The sequence below is a fragment of the Hippopotamus amphibius genome, chromosome 2, assembly GCF_030028045.1.
Source record: "Hippopotamus amphibius kiboko isolate mHipAmp2 chromosome 2, mHipAmp2.hap2, whole genome shotgun sequence".
Taxonomy (NCBI): Eukaryota; Metazoa; Chordata; class Mammalia; order Artiodactyla; family Hippopotamidae; genus Hippopotamus; species Hippopotamus amphibius.
Window position 1 is genome coordinate 175,767,707 of NC_080187.1, and position 20,522 is coordinate 175,788,228.

At 39.1% G+C, this 20,522-nt stretch overlaps 1 protein-coding gene and 1 pseudogene across 1 annotated transcript; both read right to left on the bottom strand.

Annotated features, from left to right (window-relative positions):
• Window positions 1–6,673: 6,673 nt before the first annotated feature.
• Window positions 6,674–7,684, bottom strand: LOC130844661 (olfactory receptor 11H7-like). Its single transcript, XM_057720778.1, has one exon. The coding sequence runs from the start codon at window positions 7,682–7,684 to the stop codon at window positions 6,674–6,676; it is 1,011 nt and encodes a 336-aa protein (XP_057576761.1).
• A 6,771-nt stretch (window positions 7,685–14,455) lies between these two features.
• LOC130844662 (toll-like receptor 11) lies at window positions 14,456–18,621 on the bottom strand (annotated as a pseudogene).
• Window positions 18,622–20,522: the final 1,901 nt, after the last annotated feature.

Here is a 20,522-nt window from a genome sequence, read left to right on the forward strand (position 1 = left end):
CATCCATCCTGATGGATAGCAACTTAATAAGTTTCTCTTAAATTTCTCCTAACTCCATTTGGAAAGTGTTTCTGTAACATTCACTCCTTCCCTCAAACCTTTCATTTAACCTCTTGTAAAGAGGCAACTAAATTATTATTTAACTGAGATTTTTACCCAAGTACTAATGAAAAGCAGTATGGGAAAAAATAGAGAGAGAATGAAATAATAGTGGTATAATACATAGGGAATAACAGTGGAGGTTAGAATAACAGTGGAGGTTATTCTGTGTTTGGTTATCAACTCAATAAAAGTGAAAAAAAAAGTAAAACCTAATGATATTTCTTTTGGTTATCTCAGTCTCAAGGACTAATATTTATGCTTTAAAGTATTATTAACCATTTGTGTAAAAGTCCTGAAATATAAGCTCCTTAAGATGAGGGGCTATGCCTTACCTGGTTAATTCTTGAAACTTAGTACAGTGGCTAATATATAATCAACATTCAACAAATATATTTCAATGTAGATAGAGAGGCCATTTTTTCCATTCAGATACCCATAACATTTATTGATCATGGCGTATTTAAGTACAGTCTTTGATCATTAAAAACAAATTTCTAAAAATTTCAAATTATAAATAAAACTTATCTTCTTTCTTCCAGAATTATAAATTAAGTGCATTGAAATTCAGTTGTAAAAATCAACAATAAAAGTCCTAAAATAAAAATATGACACACACGCAGTTTTTACTTTTCTTAATGTGGGAACAAAATGCAAAAAATGGCAGAATAGAAATAAAGTACTTATCTTTGAATGCCTACTCTATGCCATTATGCTATATGTATTATTTTAAATGCATTAATTATTATTCCCAAATTATGAATAAGAAAATTAGACTCAGAAATATGAGTTAAACTTCCTCAAGATAACACAAACATTTTTTCTTCATTTAAGGATTCAAAGATTAATTCGATTTCCAAGTGCCATTTATTAAATGATTCCACACAACACAGTAGAAAATTATTTTCTACAAAGAAAGTGAAAGAGTAAATTATGACAATAATAAAATCCCAGAGTATCTCTATTAACTTCACAAAATAAAAAAACCAAAACAAAACGCAATTTGCAAGCTGATTTGATCATGCATTGTAAATTGGGAAAGAGAGAAACGTCACCAAGGATATGCCTGCATACAGACAGTACTAAAGGACCAAGAGTCAACCACATGGTTGTCTCTATCTTGGGCTGTAGCCGCAGTCCATTCTCATGCTTATACCTATTCATTCTCTGCACTGTCATCACTGTATTTTTAAGCATCTTTTTTTCCTGCCCAGAATACTAAGTGTCTTTTTTTACTTCTGTCTATCCTTAAAAATTAAACTTGGATGTTAAGTATTATTTGTATGGATTTTCTAATATTCTGAATGTAGAAGAGCTTAAGTATGAAAAATGCAGATTATATTGTCCTGCAATATAATTTGGGACCATGATGTTGGGCTCAGACCCATCACCCCTTGGGGAAAATTTCTGCTTTTGCAATTATTCTCCCTGTTTGTGGGTCACCCACCTGTCAGTATGGGTCCTGACTATACCATGTCTATGTCCCTCCTACCCATCTCATTGTGGCTTCTTCTTTATATCTTTAGATCTTTTCTGCTAGTCTTCCAATCTTTCTCATCAATAGTTGCTCTGTAAATAGGTGTACTTTCGGTTTGCCCTTGGAAGGAAGTGAACTCAGAGTCTTCTTATTTTGCCATTTTGGGCACTCCCTCGCATTTGCATATGTTCAACATTAACAGATAATGTCAAAGGGTGTCCAGAAGGTTGCCCAAATATATGTTCTCAATAGTATATGACAGTCCCCATTATTCTGCCTTTTTTGCCAGTGGTTGGTTATGTCAGTTCAAAAAAAGTTTAGGTAAACATGTGCTGTGTTATATTTGGGTATGTTCTTTTTTTGAAATGACTTTTTTTTAAGAGTCTTGCCCATTTTTCTATTTGGAATTTGTTGTCACTTTAAAGATTTAAAAAATATATTCTGAAAACTAGCCTTTTATCAACTACATGTATTCCTAGTATTTTCTCCTGTTTATATCTCATTTTATCCAGCCTCATTTTTTTACTGAACAGAAGTTTTAAATTTTAATGTGTCTAATTTATCAATCAAGTTTCTTCAGAGTTAATTCTTTTTTGCTTATTTCAAAGTCATGAAAGCATTTTATTTTTTAGAAGTTTTAATATCTTAACCTTTCACAGTTAAGATCTACAATCCTGAGCTTAACTTCTTTGTATGGTGCAAAATAGAGGTCAAATTTCATTTTTGCACATGAAAATCCATTTGACCTAGATTGATTTTTGTAAAAAAAAAACCCTTTATTCCATCCATGCTATGTAGTCTTATTTTTATCATCTTCTCCCTAGGAGAGTGATCCTGGCCTCCTTCTTTTAGGAGTAACACAGAGGTTATAATAACACTTAAACATTTAAACATTGTTTTCAAAGTGTATGTATTTTTGTCATTTTAAGTTTTAATATATGCATGGATTGCTTTCTGGATTCTCTATTTAATTCCATCTGTCTTTTTGTACCTATTGCACCAGTTCCACATTCCATAAATTATCATAGTTAATTTAATAAGTCTTGATATCTGGCAAGGTAAGTCCTCCTAATTTATTCTTTTTAAACTTTTTTTGGTAGTCTTGGCCTAATGCATTTCCATATAAATTTGGGATCCAGTTTTTAATCTGGACAAAAATTATTGCTGAAATATTGATTGGGATTGTTTTGAATGGGTATATTTATTGTCCTTTATGCAATAATTACTTTTACAATCTGTGGACTTGGCATATCTCTCCATTTATTTATGTCTTCATGAATTTCTCCCAATAAAGTTTTATGGTTTTCTGTAGAGGATTGCCAACTATGTATTTTTTTTCTTTTTTCCACTGAGCTCTTTCCCATTGTTTGCCAGTGTTATAGCATAGAGGGGCAAGGAGGAAAACGTTGTAACATGAAAATATGGAAATCTGTAGCCAGTTGCAAGGAGGTTTGTAAGTTTGTGAACTGGCTTGTGGACCTCATTCCAAACTTGTCCCAGTATAAAGTCAATTTCTCATCAGCTCTACCTTTTTTCCAATTGAGCATCCTTTTAATAGATGAACCAGTAAATCAGAGTAATGGGCAGGTCTAAGTTTCTTTCAAGGCTGGTCTTGATATCTGAAGTCCTGAAAGTTTCTGGGCCCTTTAGCCCCTTCATAGGGTTCTTTTCTATCTGGCTGGAGTGCCTCCCTTCATTAAAGTTATTTTTCTAGTTTTATTGAGAAATAAATATATCACTTTATAAGTTTAGGTTGTACAGCATGATGGCTTGATTTACATATACAATGAAATGAGTATCACAGTAAGTTTAGTTAACATCCATCATCTCATATAGACACATACAAAAGAAAAGAAAAGAAAAAAAAATTCCTTGTGATGAGAACTCTTAGGATTTACTGCTTTAACAGTTTTTCTATGTATCACACACCAGTTGTTTACTATAGTCATTATGTTTTACATTATATCCTTATATATATGATCTTATATATCTTAAAAATGGAATCTGATCCTTTTTTCTCTGAATTTTGTAGGGATTCTGTGTTTTCTTTTTGCTAAGATTCCACATATAATTAGATGAGTAAATCTGGTCTTCTGTGCTCCTATGGAACTGGGTGAAGTTTCACTAGTAGATAAGATTGTGCCCTCACAGGGTAAGATTTATTTACTAAGATGCAATATGATGATTCCAGGTCACTTGGAAAATTTCCTTTTTACATTCCCAAGAGTTGTATAATTTACATAATCTTTTCTAGAGAGTCATGCCTCTAGATGAATCCTGGATTCTTTTATTAGTGGGTGGTCCTTTATCAGTAACATTTGGATAAGGGAATTTAAGAGATATAGTCTGTTTTTTTCAAGCAAGTGTCTTTAGTTGTGTTACTTGGAGTCCAGTTGGTAAGGAATTTAGTGTGGTTCCCCTGTCTTCTTTCCTTTCCTCCAAGGGATTTCCGCATGGTTAAGGGAGTGAATGGGTAGCAGACTAGCTGCTTTAATTCCTTCCTCTCATATAGTAAGAAGCACAGTATTTGCTACAAAGTGGCCATCATCAAAAGTGCCCCTATTATAACACTTTAACTGGACCAATATATCCACATTCAAAAAAATACCTATAACTATAGTAATGTGAAAAAAACTGGCCAATTAAGACAATTAACTAAAATGATGTTCATACAGTGATATTTGAAAATATGGAAATTATTCAACATATAGAAACAGCAAGAAAGAAAAGACTGTGAAGAAAAGTTTTAAAGATACCAATCTTTTAGACATACTAAGCCTTTTTCTATGCACTTCTTGTTTTCCTTATAATGAACCTAAAGAACTTTATTATTATATATTATTTACTATAATAATTACAGTATTTAATTAATTCCATTCTTCCATTTAATTCCACAATTTGCCTATTTTCTTGTTTCCTTTTATCAATAATTTTTCTTGTTTCCTTTTATCAACAATTTATTTCTCTTTGTTTTTTCCCTCACCTAAATCAGTGCTTTAAGTGTCTCTGGGAGGTCTTATTTAATCATAAATTATGTGAATAATTTATTTTAAAAGATTAGATCAAGATTTGATAGTTTAAGGGACATAATCAAATGGATTCCTCTTGAGAATATGTGATATGAGACAATCCACTCAGGAATATCATGACTGCAAAACAAGAAATGAATGATTGACACCTATTGCCCTATGAACTTTGTGATGCACTTGAATATGCCATAAATGGCTTGGTGGAATTCTTCCTTCAGAGTAATGTCTTAATAAATTCCTATTAAAACAAACACATGAGTACAAAAGTTGGAAAAAATCATCTACAACAACAAAAAAATAAACATAATAGTAATTCTTGTGACCTTGGATTGGCCAATGGTTTCTCAGACATAACACCATATCACAGGTGACAAAAGAAAGAAGTTGGATAAATTGGACTTCACCAAAATCACCAAAATTCAAAATTGCAAAGGACATAATCAGGAAAGTAAAAAAAGCAGCCCACAGATTGAGAGAAAATATTTGTAAATTATATATAATAAGCGACTTGTATCCAAAAAATATATAAAGACCTCTACAACTGAACAGTAAAAAGATAAATTAACTCAATTAAAAATCATCAAGGATTTGAATATATATTTCTTCAACAAGACTTATAAGTGCTTAATAAGACATGAAATAATAAACAATGTCATTAGGAAAGTGCAAATGAACACCACAAGGTATCACTTCATATCTGCAAGGATAGCTAAAACTAAAAAAAAAACAAAAAAAAAAGAGAGAGAGAGAACAGCAAGTGTTGCTAAAGATATAGAGAAACTGAAGTCCACATACATTACATACTAGGCTGATATAGGAAGATGGCACAACCACCCTGGAAAACGATCTGATAGTTCTTGAAAATGTTAAACATAGAGCTAATATATGACCCAGCAGTTCCTCTCCCAAGGATATACCATAAAAAATGAAAATATGTATTAACAAAAAAACTTGTTCATGTATAACTCATAATAACCAATAATGGAAACAACTCAAATGTCCATCAACTGTTGAATGGATAAACATAATGTGGTACTGTATACCCATACCATGGAATGTTTTTCACCCATAAGCAGGAATAAAGTACAGATATACATTACAACATAAATCAACCTTGTAAACATTATGTTAGGTGAAAGAAGCCAGTAACAAAAGACCACATACTGTATGATTACATTTATATGAAATTTCCAGAGTAAGCAAATCCATAGAAACAGAAGGTACATTAAGGGTTGCCAGGGACTGGAGAGAGGGGAAATTAGGGAGGGATACCTAACTGGTCCAGGGTCTCTTTGTGGTATGAGGAAAATCCTGGTTGAGAGTACAAGATACTAGTGTTCTTGAGATAGTTGTCAGAGGCAAACCTAACAATTTTGTAATTCCAACCTTACGTTAGAGTCACTGGCCATCATCTCCTAACCTGCAGAAGGCACAAATGATGTATCAGGAAAAGGCAAAGCATGGCTCATTCTAAAGAGAGCTCTTTTCAAAAATAATTCTTAAAAGTAAATATAATAGAAAAAGATTGGTAATCATCTGGATCTAAATACTAAAAGTATTTCAAGTAACTCTTGGTGAGAAAATGTAAGGAAATACAATGATAATAAACCAATATTCAAAAGAAGGTGAATGCAGTTTGTTATGTTTCTAATATTGAGATAGAGATTAAAGTTTAAATGCTGTTTTATGTTTGGCATACATAACTTTCGACTCACCAGAGAAATACTGGTAATAAATTTAAAATATTGGATAGATTGTGTATACGAGTGTGTTTGTATGTGATATTGGCAGCGAAATATTAACTAGTATTCAATCTGAATGCCAGCAAGATGACAGATCATTTATTTCTTTGATTATTTTTATTTAAATTTGGAAAATTTTACTATTAATATAAGTTTTTCTCTAATAATAAAAATGGACAGTTACAGTTAATTTAATAAACATTTAATTGCAGTTGAGTGTGTTCCTCCTCCCCCAAAATATATTTTCCTAATTTAATTAATACAATCGAATGCCAAGCTTTTAATTGTTTATTTCCATACATTATTTCATTTATGGACACAGTTCTTCAAAGATTTCTTTCATGCCTCTGACTACATCTCACAGTCTTAAATAGTTTTCTTAGAGCCTCCTTCATCTCCTTATTCCGGAGACTGTAGATCAAGGGGTTGAATAACGGAGTTAACACAATATAGGTCAGAGTCACATATTTCTGAATCTCTGTTGAATTGCTTGCTGTTGGGTTCACATATACAATCATAGTAGAGCCATAGAACAGGGACACTACAGCCAGGTGGGAGCCACACGTAGAGAAAGCTTTTCTTTGGCCTTCTGCTGAGGGGACCCTAAGCACGGATCTGATGACTAGGATGTAGGAGCAGGTAATAAAGAGGAGAGTGGAGATAAATAGGACTGAATTAGAGATGGCACAAATAATCTCAGTGGCAAGATCTGGCACACAGGATATCTTTATAAGGGGTCCTGGGTCACATAGGAAGTGATCAATCTTATTGAGACAATAAAACGGGAGCTGAGAGATTAGGTAAATAGGCAAAAGGAAGTACAAGAAGCCACACACCCAGCAGCAGACTCCCATTCTGACGCAGCGCTGCACTGTCATGACAGCGGGGTAGTGAAGGGGCCTGCAGATGGCAAGGTACCTGTCAAAGGCCATGGCAGACAAGAAGAAGGTCTCAGTGCTACCCGTGGAGAAGAAGAAGTAGAACTGGAGGAAGCAGCCAGAGAAGGAGATGGTCTTGGTCTCAGACAGAAAGTTGACTAGCATACTGGGGACACAAGAAGTGACGTACCACATCTCCAGGAAGGAAAAATTGGCCAGCAGGATGTACATGGGGGTGTGGAGATGGTGGTCCCAGCACACTGCACAGATAATGCACAGGTTTCCAATCAGCGTCAACACGTAGATCACAGAGAAGAGGGAGAAGAGGAAGATCTGAACCTCCCAGGTACAAGGGAATCCAAGGAGAATGAATTCACTTACAGGATCAGAGTGATTATTCCCTCCTGGGTTTTTCATTTTATTTTTCTCCAGAGAACTGCAATAACAAGACATTACCATGTTACAAATGACTTTACAGAAGTTTTCTCCTTAAGATGTTCTCTGAACATTTTTACAATTCAAGAGCAGCATAATTTTAGATTACTTAAAGATTCCCTGCATCTTTGCCCCAGTGTGATCGCGGGAGGAAGCAAGGAACCTGGAGGTGTGGGTGCTTATGACAGACTTATCATCATGGTCACCATGCCCATCACGGTCCATTAAACACCTGCCTTTGTGTAGTGTCCTCAGCACCAGGTAAACCAAGGTAGATGCTCCTTACCATTCAGAGGCTTTCAACCTGGTTCAGAAACATCCACCTGGGCCAAACCTATATAAGGACACGTGGGGGGTTAAACAATTGTGCAGTTCATGCTCTGTGTAAATAGAGTGAAGAAAATGTTGTGAGAATATATAGACATAAAGCAAGAGTTTGTTTATTACTGTGATCTTTAGTAATATCACATGCATAGTTTTAGATAGGTTTCTGTTTATGTAGTATTGGAATGTTGGAAAAGAGAAAAGGAAAATGACATTTTATCAATGACTGCTTACAGCAAGGCCAGTTATCAAGTTCATGTTCCCTCTTATTTCAAAGATCTTTATGAAAAAATTCCACAATTTGCATTGCAATGTTTAGTGACATATGCACAGTTCTCCAAAGCATTCTTTATTTTTAACTTGATCCTCTTTGTCGTCAAGAATTTCTTGCTTAAGAGGAGTAACAGTCATGCATTGTCACCATGAATAAATACTTTAAATGAAATTAGTATATAATGTGGTTCAGACTACAAACTAACATGATTCCCTTTAACTGAAATTTACCCTCAGTTGAGGACAGAAGCTTCAGTTCTCAGTTGAAATTTATCACTTGCTGGGAAAATACCTCATGATGCTACTCTCTCTCCATATTTTGTCACATAGAGCAGATGTAGCTACAGTGGTATATAGCACTAAAGCACTTTGAGTTTTGAATTACATTAAATAAAGATCTGTGCAGGGACTAATCATTCTCATGATTCTCTCTGCATATATATTATCTGAGGCTTCTATGTTAGTTTCTGCTGGTTTCCTTGACCTCGAAATGTATTTTTCAAGACCTAGTCCTTGGTATTTTTCCTTTTCCAGTTATGCTCTTTCTATAGGTGACCTGTCAGCTAGCGCCTTGATATCAAAACCACCCATGTGAGCCGAAGCCACATTTTCTCTTCCTGGCTGTGAAGTCTCTTCTGCAACCTGGATTTATCTACCCAATTCCTTACTCAGCATTTGCTACCAAATGCAATTAAACACAAGAAGCCCATGACGAATTTTTGGTTTTTCATACCCCAAACTGGCTGGTTCTTACTACTTTGCCATGTCACCCAATGGCACCTCCGTTTACTCAGTTGCTCAGGCCACACACTTTGGCCACATCCCTACCACCGCTCTCAATAGTCCACACCCAAACCATCACCAAACCTCTAGGCCTTGTGTTCAAAACATAGTTTTGAAAAAATCTGATCATGTCAACTATTCGCTCTCAATCTTGTAAACACACTTACAGTAAAGTCCAGATTTCTTTCCACAGTCTGTAAGGCAAATGAGACCTTCGTCCATGCCCTCATTTTCTACCACCCTTCCCTCTATTGACCCCATTCCAGCCACGCAGCTGCTTGATAATGCCAAGTGTGGCTGGTATCAAGGCCTGGGATGTCCCTCACTCCTCCTTGCCAATATTCACATGCCTCAATTTGTTAGTTCACTCAGATTTCTGGTAGAAATCAAAGACGCAGAGAAGCCTTTCTTAATTTAGCCTCCCTTTTCTACACTGTTTCCCAATTCTGCTTTAGTTTTTCACAAAGCACATATCACTACCTGGCATTCTATTATATACTTAGTAAGTATTTTCTGTTGCAACCATCTGAATGTAAGAGGACATAAATTTACTCGCTCACGTATTCCCAGAATCTAGGAGAGTGTTCAAGATATATTAGTGGTGCTCATTTAATATTTGTTGTCTCAATCAATGAACATGCCCTACTAGTAACCGATTAGGAAAACAATTGTTTGTAGTCAGGGAAAAAGTTTTAAAAAATTGCAAAGACTAGAACCTCCATTTTGCTAAAAACAAAAGCAAGGCAACAACCTTTGTATGGGGAGACAGCCTCAATCCAGGTAAACAGGAGGAGACCCATGGCAGGAGCCTACTCAGGACCGTCCCATTGATGCTACTTCGCCTTGAATCACTTTGTCTTTCTTTATGTCCCCTTCATCCACTGAGCTTGGTGCTCTGCGCTTTCTTATTGTTGCTAAGTTATAATCACGCTCTAAAAGTGTTTGTGTGTGTGTGTGTGTGTGTGTACACACACACTGGTTTTTCCTGTCTAATTGCCTAGTCTCTTTCTCTATCTAAGTGTAAACATTTTAATTGAAAGGCTTTTTAAATACATAAGTGAACTGTTTGAGATTTTCCCTCTTAAAGAAATTGTGTTAATTGTTTGCAACTGAGCTTTGTTCCCCAATGTGGTTAGCCAAGTTACCTTAATCAAAAGATGTTCTCTCACTGCCTGATATTTTCTTCTGCCGCATATTTAGGGTCAGGAAATCTGGTATATGTGACTTGAATAAGTAATAAAATATAAAGTTGTCATTCCATAATTTATTCTTGGCCCATGTGGTTTTGTGGTTCAGTTAACACCTCAATTTAAGTAAAATATTATTTTTCTTATTTACTTATATATTTATAAATAATACATATATAACCTAACACTTAATTCAACCAGTTTTGATGATAGAAGCAATGTCATACAGTTGAGAATCTAAGCAGTTATGTGGAAGCTATTCTAATTTACATTTTCATATGGAGAAACTTCAACACAGGGTTAGCGGAAAACGAAAAAGATATTATAAACAAAATTTGAGCTGTACCTTACCTGAACTGTTTGTGTGAGAATTATAGAATCTGGCAGAGGGCAGAGTCCAAGTTTAGGTTTCTCTCTCCTGGAATATACAGTCAGCCTCAGTCTGCTTGTTCTCTCATTTCAGCAGAAGAAAATGCACAGCAAAGTCAAACGGGGGGCCAACATCCACGTATCTTAGATGGCTCTTTAATGGGGCGGAGGGTGAGTGTTGGAAGGTAATATTATCAAGTTCTCAATTATTTGAAGCCCACAGAATGACCATATTGTTTAATCTGCTTGAAAAGGTGGTTACTTGGGATTGTAAAAGGCACTGTGGTCTTTGTTGAACAAGAAGAACCAATTACACCCCTGTCTCTAAAGGAGATTATGTAGCAAAACATTCTGAGATCTGGCTTTTCTGTCCTCAACAGCCCACTTAGGAAGGGAGGTGATCCACAGCACTCTGTGTGTGCAGTCAGGGCTTATCACTGAGCTCCTGCTCCCTGCACACTTTTTATAAAGATGCCAAGATTGTGTCTGACCCTCCTGGATTACCCAGCTACTCCCAGTGGCGTCATCTAGGGATAACAATGAGAACGGTTTGGCCAGATCTCAGAAAGTATTGGTTCGACCTTTAGTGGAAAAGGAAAAGATGATGGGGCCTGAGGTCCAAGCTGAAGAATAATTTGGCATTAAGCCTTGGATCAGAATATTTAATATAACCAGCTGCATCTCTATATTTTTTATAGTAATGTAGCTGTTTTTCCCCAAAATAGAGATGATACTGGCTTTAGGAATGAGAACCTAAGAGCAAGGGTTCTATGAAGCCAAAGAATGTAAAGACAGAGTTTAGTTGTTGCAAAGAATTTACAAAACACCTCAAAATCTTGCTCCATCTGTTCCCTTCTTTCCACAGTTCTACACCTGTACCAGCCCCACGTATGCTGTGGATATTGTTGAGATATTTGGATCGGTAACAAGTGCTTCTTTCATACTCGACTGTAAACTGTTGCTGCACTTGATTTGTCCTTACAATCTCACTTCAGCCAGAGAAAGTAAACATTTAAATTAACATTACGATTGCCACAACTAATAACATGACTTTAAAATATTCCCAAATGAAGGTAATAATCTAATCCTGTTTGATTCTATCTGTAGATGTCAGATATAGAGCCTTTCATAAGTGCCGGGTCTCATAATTTAAGAACACCATGGGCAAACTGCAGTTAATTTGGAGAAAAGCAACTTAGAGGGCCTTAGAAGTATGACAAATGAGTAACAGTGGAAGGAACTGGAATTCTAAATTGGTGAACAGAGGATTCCATTTGGACAGAGGAGAGATGATCATTTAACAGAGCATTCAATCTGTCCCATTTATTCCTCAAAGTACAGAATTAAAAATAATAGTTAAAAGTTGTAATGAGGCACATTGTGATTCAATATGGAGAATAACTTTGTAACAGAAACCTATCCAGTGATGAAACAAGCTGCTTCAGAAGACTACTTTCTGTCATGGATTTCCTCAGATAAAGGCTGGGAAAGTGTTAGAAGGGATTTAAGCATCAAAAGCGTATTTCTTTCAATATTGAAATTCGCTTATATGCATTTAAGAAATGTCAAAAAAAAGAAAAAAGAAAGGAAGGAAGGAGGAATTAAAGAAGGAGAAAGGAAGGAAGGAAGGAAGGAAGAAAACCTATCCAGGTAACATCAATGGCATAAAAAAGTGTAATGAGAAATATTAAGGTTAATGAGAGCTTGAGGTTTTCCTTCACATTGATGAAAATGAATGGTCTATTCTAATGGTTGTTAGTTGACAGCCGACAAAGGGAGGAGAAAAGAGAACTCTGTACTGTAAGTTGGTCAGCAAAGTCCCAGAGTCATGCCATGAGACTACCAATAGTCTAATTCTATTAACTGAAGAAATTGGCTTTTTTTTCCCTGAAAAATGTGTGTGAAACTCTTTTGCTGTTTGAGCCAAAACTAAGTGGTTCCTCAGTTTGGTCAAAGACAATTCTACAAGTATTGTGTTGGGGGTTCAGTGGACTTCAGGACGGAACAAGGAGAGAGATATGACCCCGAGGTGGCAGTACACACACACGTTTTATCTGATGACTCTGCTTTGAGAGATTTGCATGCAGGGAAGTCCCTCACAGCAGGAGACCTTCCTGAGGCTATAGACCTGGGGGCCATGAAGAAGGGGTGGAGAGCTGAGGAAGTCCTAGGAGAAAGGGAGAACAGAGAGAAGGCTTACTTGTCTAGGTGATGTGGAAGAGGGGGAGGACTCTCTGTGTCAGAGTTCCACAGGGCAGCAGTAGCTTGGGACATTTATCTCATCTGTGGCCAGCAGAGGTGGGGCACAGTGTCCTGGGATATGCAAAGCAGACAGGCTCTCAATAGCTAAAAATCTGCTCGTTTGGACTCTATATGAAACAGTCGGATATGTAAAACTTTTGGCCCTGGTGGGTTTTTGAGGGAACAGGATGCAACCTGCTGTGAAGAAATAAACAACATACTAGGAACCAACACACTGAAGGCATCTTTGGCTCAGTTATATGACTGGTGGTCTTTGATATAGATTGTTTTTGATGGCTTTTCACTCTATTTCCTTCATTTTCTTGAGATTTCAGCATTCGTGCTTTCTCTAAATATCCCATTGTGTGATGATAATAGAGAATTACTTAAACTGGTCTACCCTAAAGGTTGCTACTTTTGAAAAAGAATTTTTTTTTTATTATTTTGAAAGTAACATGCTTATTTCAGAAAACATGAATAAAACTGAAATATATAAGTAATTTAAATCATCCACAATCCCATTTTAGGGCCATTTCTAGTTTACATTTCTAGTCTTTTCTCTCTTTCTACATATTTCAGCTATTAGGTACATATGCAATTTTTTAAAACAATTTAATTATAGTACATGGGGCTTTTCAATATTTTTGTTTAGTATTATGTCATGAGTTTGTTATAGAAGTAAATATTTCTTGAAGTATAATTTTTAATGGGTGCATGATATTTCATTTTAATTCTTGTATTTTAACTCTCCTTCTTTTGGGGAGTACATGTAATTTTATGAAATTTTCTGGGAATCTGTGATTTTCTTTTTCTTTAGGAAGAGTTTTTGGGACTAGATCATATGTCTGTGTACTTTTAAGATGTTTGCCTATTTTAACTATGTAGCAAGCTAAGATGTCATTGGTTAGCGATCACTAGAAGACCATAGAGAGCATAGAGTATTGAACTGTGACTTAAGGAAGTGGGACCAGACCCAAACTTTATGATATACTAGCTGTGCCAGGGTGACAAGTCCCTTAACCTTTAAGAACTTAGATTTTCCATGTGTAATATCAGATCGAAGCTCTTGTTCTCACCCATTTAATACTGTTATTGTGAGAGCCTTGTGAGTTAGGGAAACTCTGAATTTTGAGAGTTTTGGTGAATTTCAAACATTATTTCAGTCTAGTTTCCGAACACTGACAAATAACTCATTGATTCTTGCTCCATTCTGTCAGAATAAAGTTGATTTTTTTTTTAATGACACAAGTAAAACATTCCTTTCATCAGGCAGAATGAATTTATTATGAAAAATGCAGCTGTGATTGTGTAAGAATGTTTTGTATATTCTTCCTCAAACAACAAGATGCCTTGTGTGGAGAGGACTAGCAGGTATCAGAACTGTTTTCTCAATGAATACCTTGTTTTCAAGTGCTTTCTAATGTGTTATCCCATTGGGATTTGGTTTGTTCTTCTGTCATTTTTAGTGTGGAAACTGGGCATGAACTAAGCATGGCCTACAGATTGCCTTCCTGATGGTATCCTCCAGTGACCTGATGGCATAAAGGCCCTTGCTGAGAGTTATTCCTGCATGGCTGAAGCTCTTGTTCACAGCCCTAATCCTCTCTTGTTCACAGCCCTAATCCTCCCTCTCTTGCCCAGCTTTCCTTAGCCTCTTATGCAGTTGCTCACAGAAGGCATCCCACTCGGCCCACCCTTGGGACAAAAAGAAGCACTCCTCTTTCTTCAGCTACTGAGTAAGGTGATGGTAGCTGTTCACCTTCCGCTGAGCAATAGGTTCTGGAAATTCCAGCAGTGGTGAGCAGTTCCAGGCTTGGCCACCAAATGGCAGTCTTAACTCCAGATTGCACCAGGGACTTTCCAGGTTCTGGCAGCTGTGCACACAGAGCGTGGCTCTACTGCTGTGAATACTGGTGGCCATCCTGTCCTGTCAACACCAAAGTCCCACTCAGACAGACATAACCTCAGACCCTCATCTGGAAGAGGCTTCTCCAGGACAGGAACCAATATTTCTACCACCCAGGCTTGGTCCTGCCCATAACAGGATATAAAGACATCATATTGGAATTGGCTTCTGGGGTGCCACCCACCCAATTTTCACTACCAGGAATCAAACAGTCCAGCAATGGTGAAGCCGAGACCATTTAGGACAGCCAAGCAAGGCAAGGGAGGTCAGCAGTGACACCAGAGTGAAGCTGGTTACAAAGCCCTGAAATTAGGATCATGTGGGCAGTGGCCAGAAAGGAAGGAGAGCAGTGGCGTAGTCAGAGGCGCTGGCCCCACAGATGGATTTCTCTAGACCACACAAAAGTGTTTGGGGCACATGTTGCCCAAGGCCCCACCCAAAACTTTCACTCTGGCAAGTGAAGGTGATTTCTGAGAAATACACATACTGAGGCATGTGAGGGATTCATTCCTGGAGGCTGCTATCCACGGCCAGGTCCCATTCAGAGCTGAGCAGCAGCAGCTGAAAGAGGCCCAAGCCTCTGAAGCTGGAGATGGAGCATTTCCCGAGGTTCAGGTTGCCCAGTGCCAGCACCTGTAACTGAGGCAGCTCCTCTAGTAGTATCCCCAGCTTCACTGAGCTTGGCCCATAGAGCACATCCAGGTCCCCCAGCCCCAGCACTCGCAGCCTGGGCATCCCAGATAGACGCAGATCTTCTGTACCCTCGTGATCAGAGCAGAAGTGCAAGTGCTCCAGGACTGGAAGCTGTGGGAAGAATCTCTGGGATTGATAGCTAGAGAAAATGGAGGGGCTGCAGAGTAAGGTGATGCAGGGAAGGGACGTGGACAGTGGTGTTGTATGGATGCAGCCACATCTAGGAAGTTTGCCAGGTGAGATTCTCCAGCAACAAGAAGTGGTCTCTCGCGGGAACCCTAAACTTCATGCAAACTTCTGCCCAGAACTCCAACTGAGCAGTGCTTGAAGCCAGGGAGGATAGATCTCCCACATCTCAGGAGGACCCAGCTGCATATGGCACAGCTTCTGGGGACCCTGGAGCTGCCTGCCTGAGATACGCTCTAGGTGGGTACCCAGGAGTTTCAGTGAGGTGAGGTCAGGAAGAGAGGAGAGCTAGCCTGGCCTGGGCACCTTAATTCGGTTTCAATTCAGGTCTAGGGTCTTCAGACTCCTCAGTCCCTCCAGATTCTTAGTGAATAAGCTGGAGATGTTACCACTCAGCCTGAACTCCTGGAGTTGAGGGAGAGAGAAGGCCCCCGAGGGCAACACAGAGCTCACTGTGGGACAGATCTAGCACTCTCAAGTTTGAGCTGACCAGCCCTGTGGCAGCCCTCTGGGCCCAGTATATTCTTGACAGATTGAGCCTTAGAAGCTGGGGCAGGGCTCTCAGGAACCTGGAGGGAAGTGAATATAGGACATTTGCATGAAGTCTGAGGAGTTCTAGGGAGCAACAGCTCAGGCAGGAGATCCCCGTCCTCTATAATCTGGATTTTGTTCCTCCCAAGTTCAATAGCACAAAGTTCAAAATAGCCAGTCACATTATTCCCAAGCAGTTTTTCTGTACCTGTCCCCACAAGGCAGAGGGAGTCCAGAAGGAGTAGTCTTGAGCCTAGCAGGTCTAATGCACTTAGTGGGGTGCCATCCAACCTCAGGGAATGGAGCTGGAGGGCATGCAGGGCTCCGCCACCCAGCCGGCTCAGCTGCAGGTGATCCAGCACCTCGAGGAAGCAGGTCCATGGGCTTGCATGGTTGTCGGAGTTGTACCAGGGACAAGGTGTGAGAAAGGCCCACGCAATTTCTGCAGCTCCATCAGACAGCCGTGCCTCAGACGGCCGTGCCTAAGGCTGATGGACACTGGATGTTCTGGCTGTAATTCAGGCAGTAGCCATGAAAGGAAAGGGTGTTGGTGGAGAAGTCTGAGGGGCACCAGGACATCTGGAGGGAGGAACAGGCTCAGGCAACAGGGAGCAAAATGCTCAAAGGAAATGTGCTACAGCTACAGCTGGTCCAACCCTTGAAATGCTACAGATGTAATCCTGATTACATCCAGCTGAAGCTGCAGAAGCTATAGTGTGGTGAAGTGTCCAAAGGCATCAGCTGGCAGCACAGGAACTGTGCCCTGGAGGCACAGTGCCTCTATTTCCTTGGGCACTGCTGTCAGGGTCCAAGACAAGTCTTTATCACAGGAGCATGATGTGAAAAGGTGCAGTCCTGGGGCCGAGGAGCAGAATGGGATGCGGCAGGAGATGTTGGGCAATAGGGAGCTGTGTGCTACTGTGCAATCAGGGGCACTCTGTGCCCAGCGCCTCAAGCCAAGGCTCATCAAGGTCAGCAGAAGAGAGAGAGAAGAGTGGAGGGAACAGAGGTCTCTCCATCCTTGGCACCTCTTCTAGGAAAACTAGGGAATGGTGAGAAGTGTCAAATTCTACAAAGCTGACAATTGCATGTCTGAGCCGTCTGGTACACACAATACCCTGAGGAGTTCTGGGACATATTGGAGAACCGGTTCTTTGACTATAACATAAAGGAGACATTTACCAAGTAGGGAACTCAAGTTGTGTTCATTCAGATATACCTCCCTGCAGACAGAGAACCAGTGGAGGCAGAAACAGAGAGAGAACAGCAAGGAGAACCTGCAACTCGCAAGAGATGCCATCAGAGAACCTGGTGACACTTCCCAGTCCTCCTGCTGGGGATGATTAGTTCGGGTTTTTAAGATTTTTTAAGAGAAGACTTCAGCTATGAATGAGCTACTTCCAAGACCAGGCAGCAAATTTACTTGTCTCATTACAGAGGAGATTGGAGGAGAATAATGGGTAATAATACAAATACCTGAATATAAGTTATTATTTAATGCTTAGCCATGTGATATACATGGGCCCAATATCATTATCCTTATTCTACTCATGAGACAGTTGCATGTCAAAGAAGCTAAGTAACTTGCCTGAGGTCGCAGAGGTAAACATGCCAGAGTTGTGACTGCAGTCCAGGTTTTCTACCTCTAAGTTCAGTGGCCTTTCCATAGAAATCCTCAGGCAGCACTAAGGGAACATTTCAAGTGAATTCTCCTTTTGATTTATGTTGAGTTTATGTTGATTTATGAGAGTCACCAAAGTTAGTTCCAGAAACATATAAAGAAAGTAGAGAAAGTAATCAGGTGAATGGAGAAATCAAACGAGAAGTTAAAGGAAAATGAGTTTTGAAACTTTTATGTTCAGAATAAAGTGCGGATGTAGGAGTTCCCAGTGACCCTTTCTCACTGCTTACTTATCCTCTCCCATGGTAAGACCTCCAATTCCCTGTCATGAAATAAGCAGTAATCACAAGTCCCACATCTCGGTCCCAGAGAAGATAGAAAGAGGCAGGAGAGCAGACTGGTATTCTGGGAGACAGATGTCAGTTAACCACAGTGAAGGGTGTCACCCTCCTGAGAGTGACTGAGCTTTTTCAATAAATCATGACTTTGGCAAAAGAGGATTTGGTATTAAAAGATTTGGACTCTTCGGTCTTTCCCTTGAGTTCACCATGAACAACATGCCTGGGTGATCACAAAAAGGCTGCCTCTGGAAGCACTGAAGCCGACTGTCCTGAAGCACCACAGTTGTATGTGCCTAGACTTCAGTGAAAAGCTCAGAGGAGCATGAGGAGAAGGACTGGGGAATAGTCATCTAGATAACTTGACCTTGCAAAACCACCAACCTCATTGTGGACGTCACTCAACATACTTCATGCTGAGTGATTCTATCTCCATGGCTATTCCCTTTGCACTTTGGAAAGACTGTTTCTTGATCCCACCGTCTAGTTTCTGATGTGTCAGGTAGCATGCCCTGTTAATCTTGGTTTTCCCTCACTTTTCTACTACCTAGCAGATTTCAGAGCCTGGAATAGATCTCAGACCAGGAACACACATTGACCTTAGCATAGAGATCCAAGGAATACAGAACAGTTCTGGGCTGTGGAATGTCCTCTGTCCTTAGGAAATTAACTCTGATGGCATTACCTGAAGCCATCACTTACATTGTCCTCAAATGACAGTCCCTCATTTGGCTGGTTAAATGTGCAAGCTGTAACCCAAATGTCCCCCTTAAGCTGTGTGCAGCCCCTGCCTAGCATCAGGCTTCTGGCCTCCCTGCAGAGGGCCAGGATCTCCACATGGGAGAGATTCTCCAATTTTGCTTTCTTCCTTGTCAGTTTTCACCTCTTGCCCTTTCACCCTGTCCACAAACCTTACCTGGCACTGGGGCAGCAGCTGTTTACCTTTGAGCAGAGGAAATGAAGATCGTTGGAGAAAACGTTGACATTTTTCAGGAAGGATTCTTTCTTATCTTCTGTGACAAAGGTGTAAAAGCCTCTTCTTCTGTGATTCTTTAGTCTACATAATGGCCCCTGCCCTCTCTCTCCCACAGGTGTGTCACCCCTGTTCCACTGAAGGTGGGAAATGCCAGGGCAAAAAGAGGGTGCTTCATTAATCTCTTAACATCTCCCGAATCTGCATGGGTTTTTCCTTGCTTTTCCTCTTAACAACTTTTCCCATTTCATGATTTCCTCTTTTCAAGTCTGGTTTGGGGCTTTCAGTTCTCACTACTTTGTGTCATATCCTCCTAACGTCTTAAAGAACAAGATGCTTCTCTATTTTCCAGGAAAGTTTTCTTTCTTGCTTTTATTAACAGCAATGCACTATCTTCACCATTTTCATCGCTGTACTCTGAGTCTTCCCAATGTCTTTAATATGAAGTCTCTCTGTGGCAGGATGATTGAACATGGTCCCATAATTCTGCTGGAGAGAACTTACGTTTAAGCTGAGGTTGGGAGTGCAAAGGTGAAGGAAGAAGAAAGGAAATGGTAGATTTGTATCTAAAGGGTATTATCTCCTGTTTCAGAGGACATGGGCTATTGAGATACTTCTGGGAGGAAGTCATGGAATCAGAGCCAAGTCGGGTTTAGGTAACTTAGTACCCAAGGAGAGAAGCCTCCCCACCCACCGCCCCCACTTCCTCCGATTCATATCATGCTTGACCTGACCGAAACTCAACTCTTTTTGAATATTTTTTGCCAGTTTTTGGTGTAACAATTTCAGTAATTTGACTTTGGATATATTAAAATATTTCTCTCATGTCTTGTACCGAGCATGAAATGTTTTGAAGTACCACATGAGGTGCTTTTGTTTGTTGAGGACCGAGGAGACAAAAACTTATGTTTATTTTTTCCACACACATTCATGAGTTTTTACTAAAATCGTAGGCTCTGTAGTGCCTCATTTTTTTGTTCTTATTCACATTTTTGTCTTTCAAAATTTTTCTAGCCACTAACTCTATGTTTCTTGCTGGGTGTTTTTTTGTATATAAAGATTTGCTTGAATATGAACCACCTAAAGTGGGAGCATTGAGAAAAGGGGCTATTTCTAAACTTCCATCACTGTATTCATTTTCTTACTTTATGCTCAATACACGTGTGGCAGAGTGTGTTAGCTGCATACTTAGTATCCAGTTTTCTTATATTCCTGCCCAATACATTTTGAATTCTCTTCTGGTGGCAATGTGCCCAGCTCGAAAAATCAAATGTTGCAGCTTCCCTTGTATATAGGGTCATTATGGGGCACAATCTGGTCCATCAAAAGTGTCAATGGAATACAGGTTGGACTTTTTCCTACTTCCTGAAGCTTCAGCTGCCATCTTCAGATAATAAGATGACTTTGAAGATAAATTTGTATGTACTAAGGAAGGAT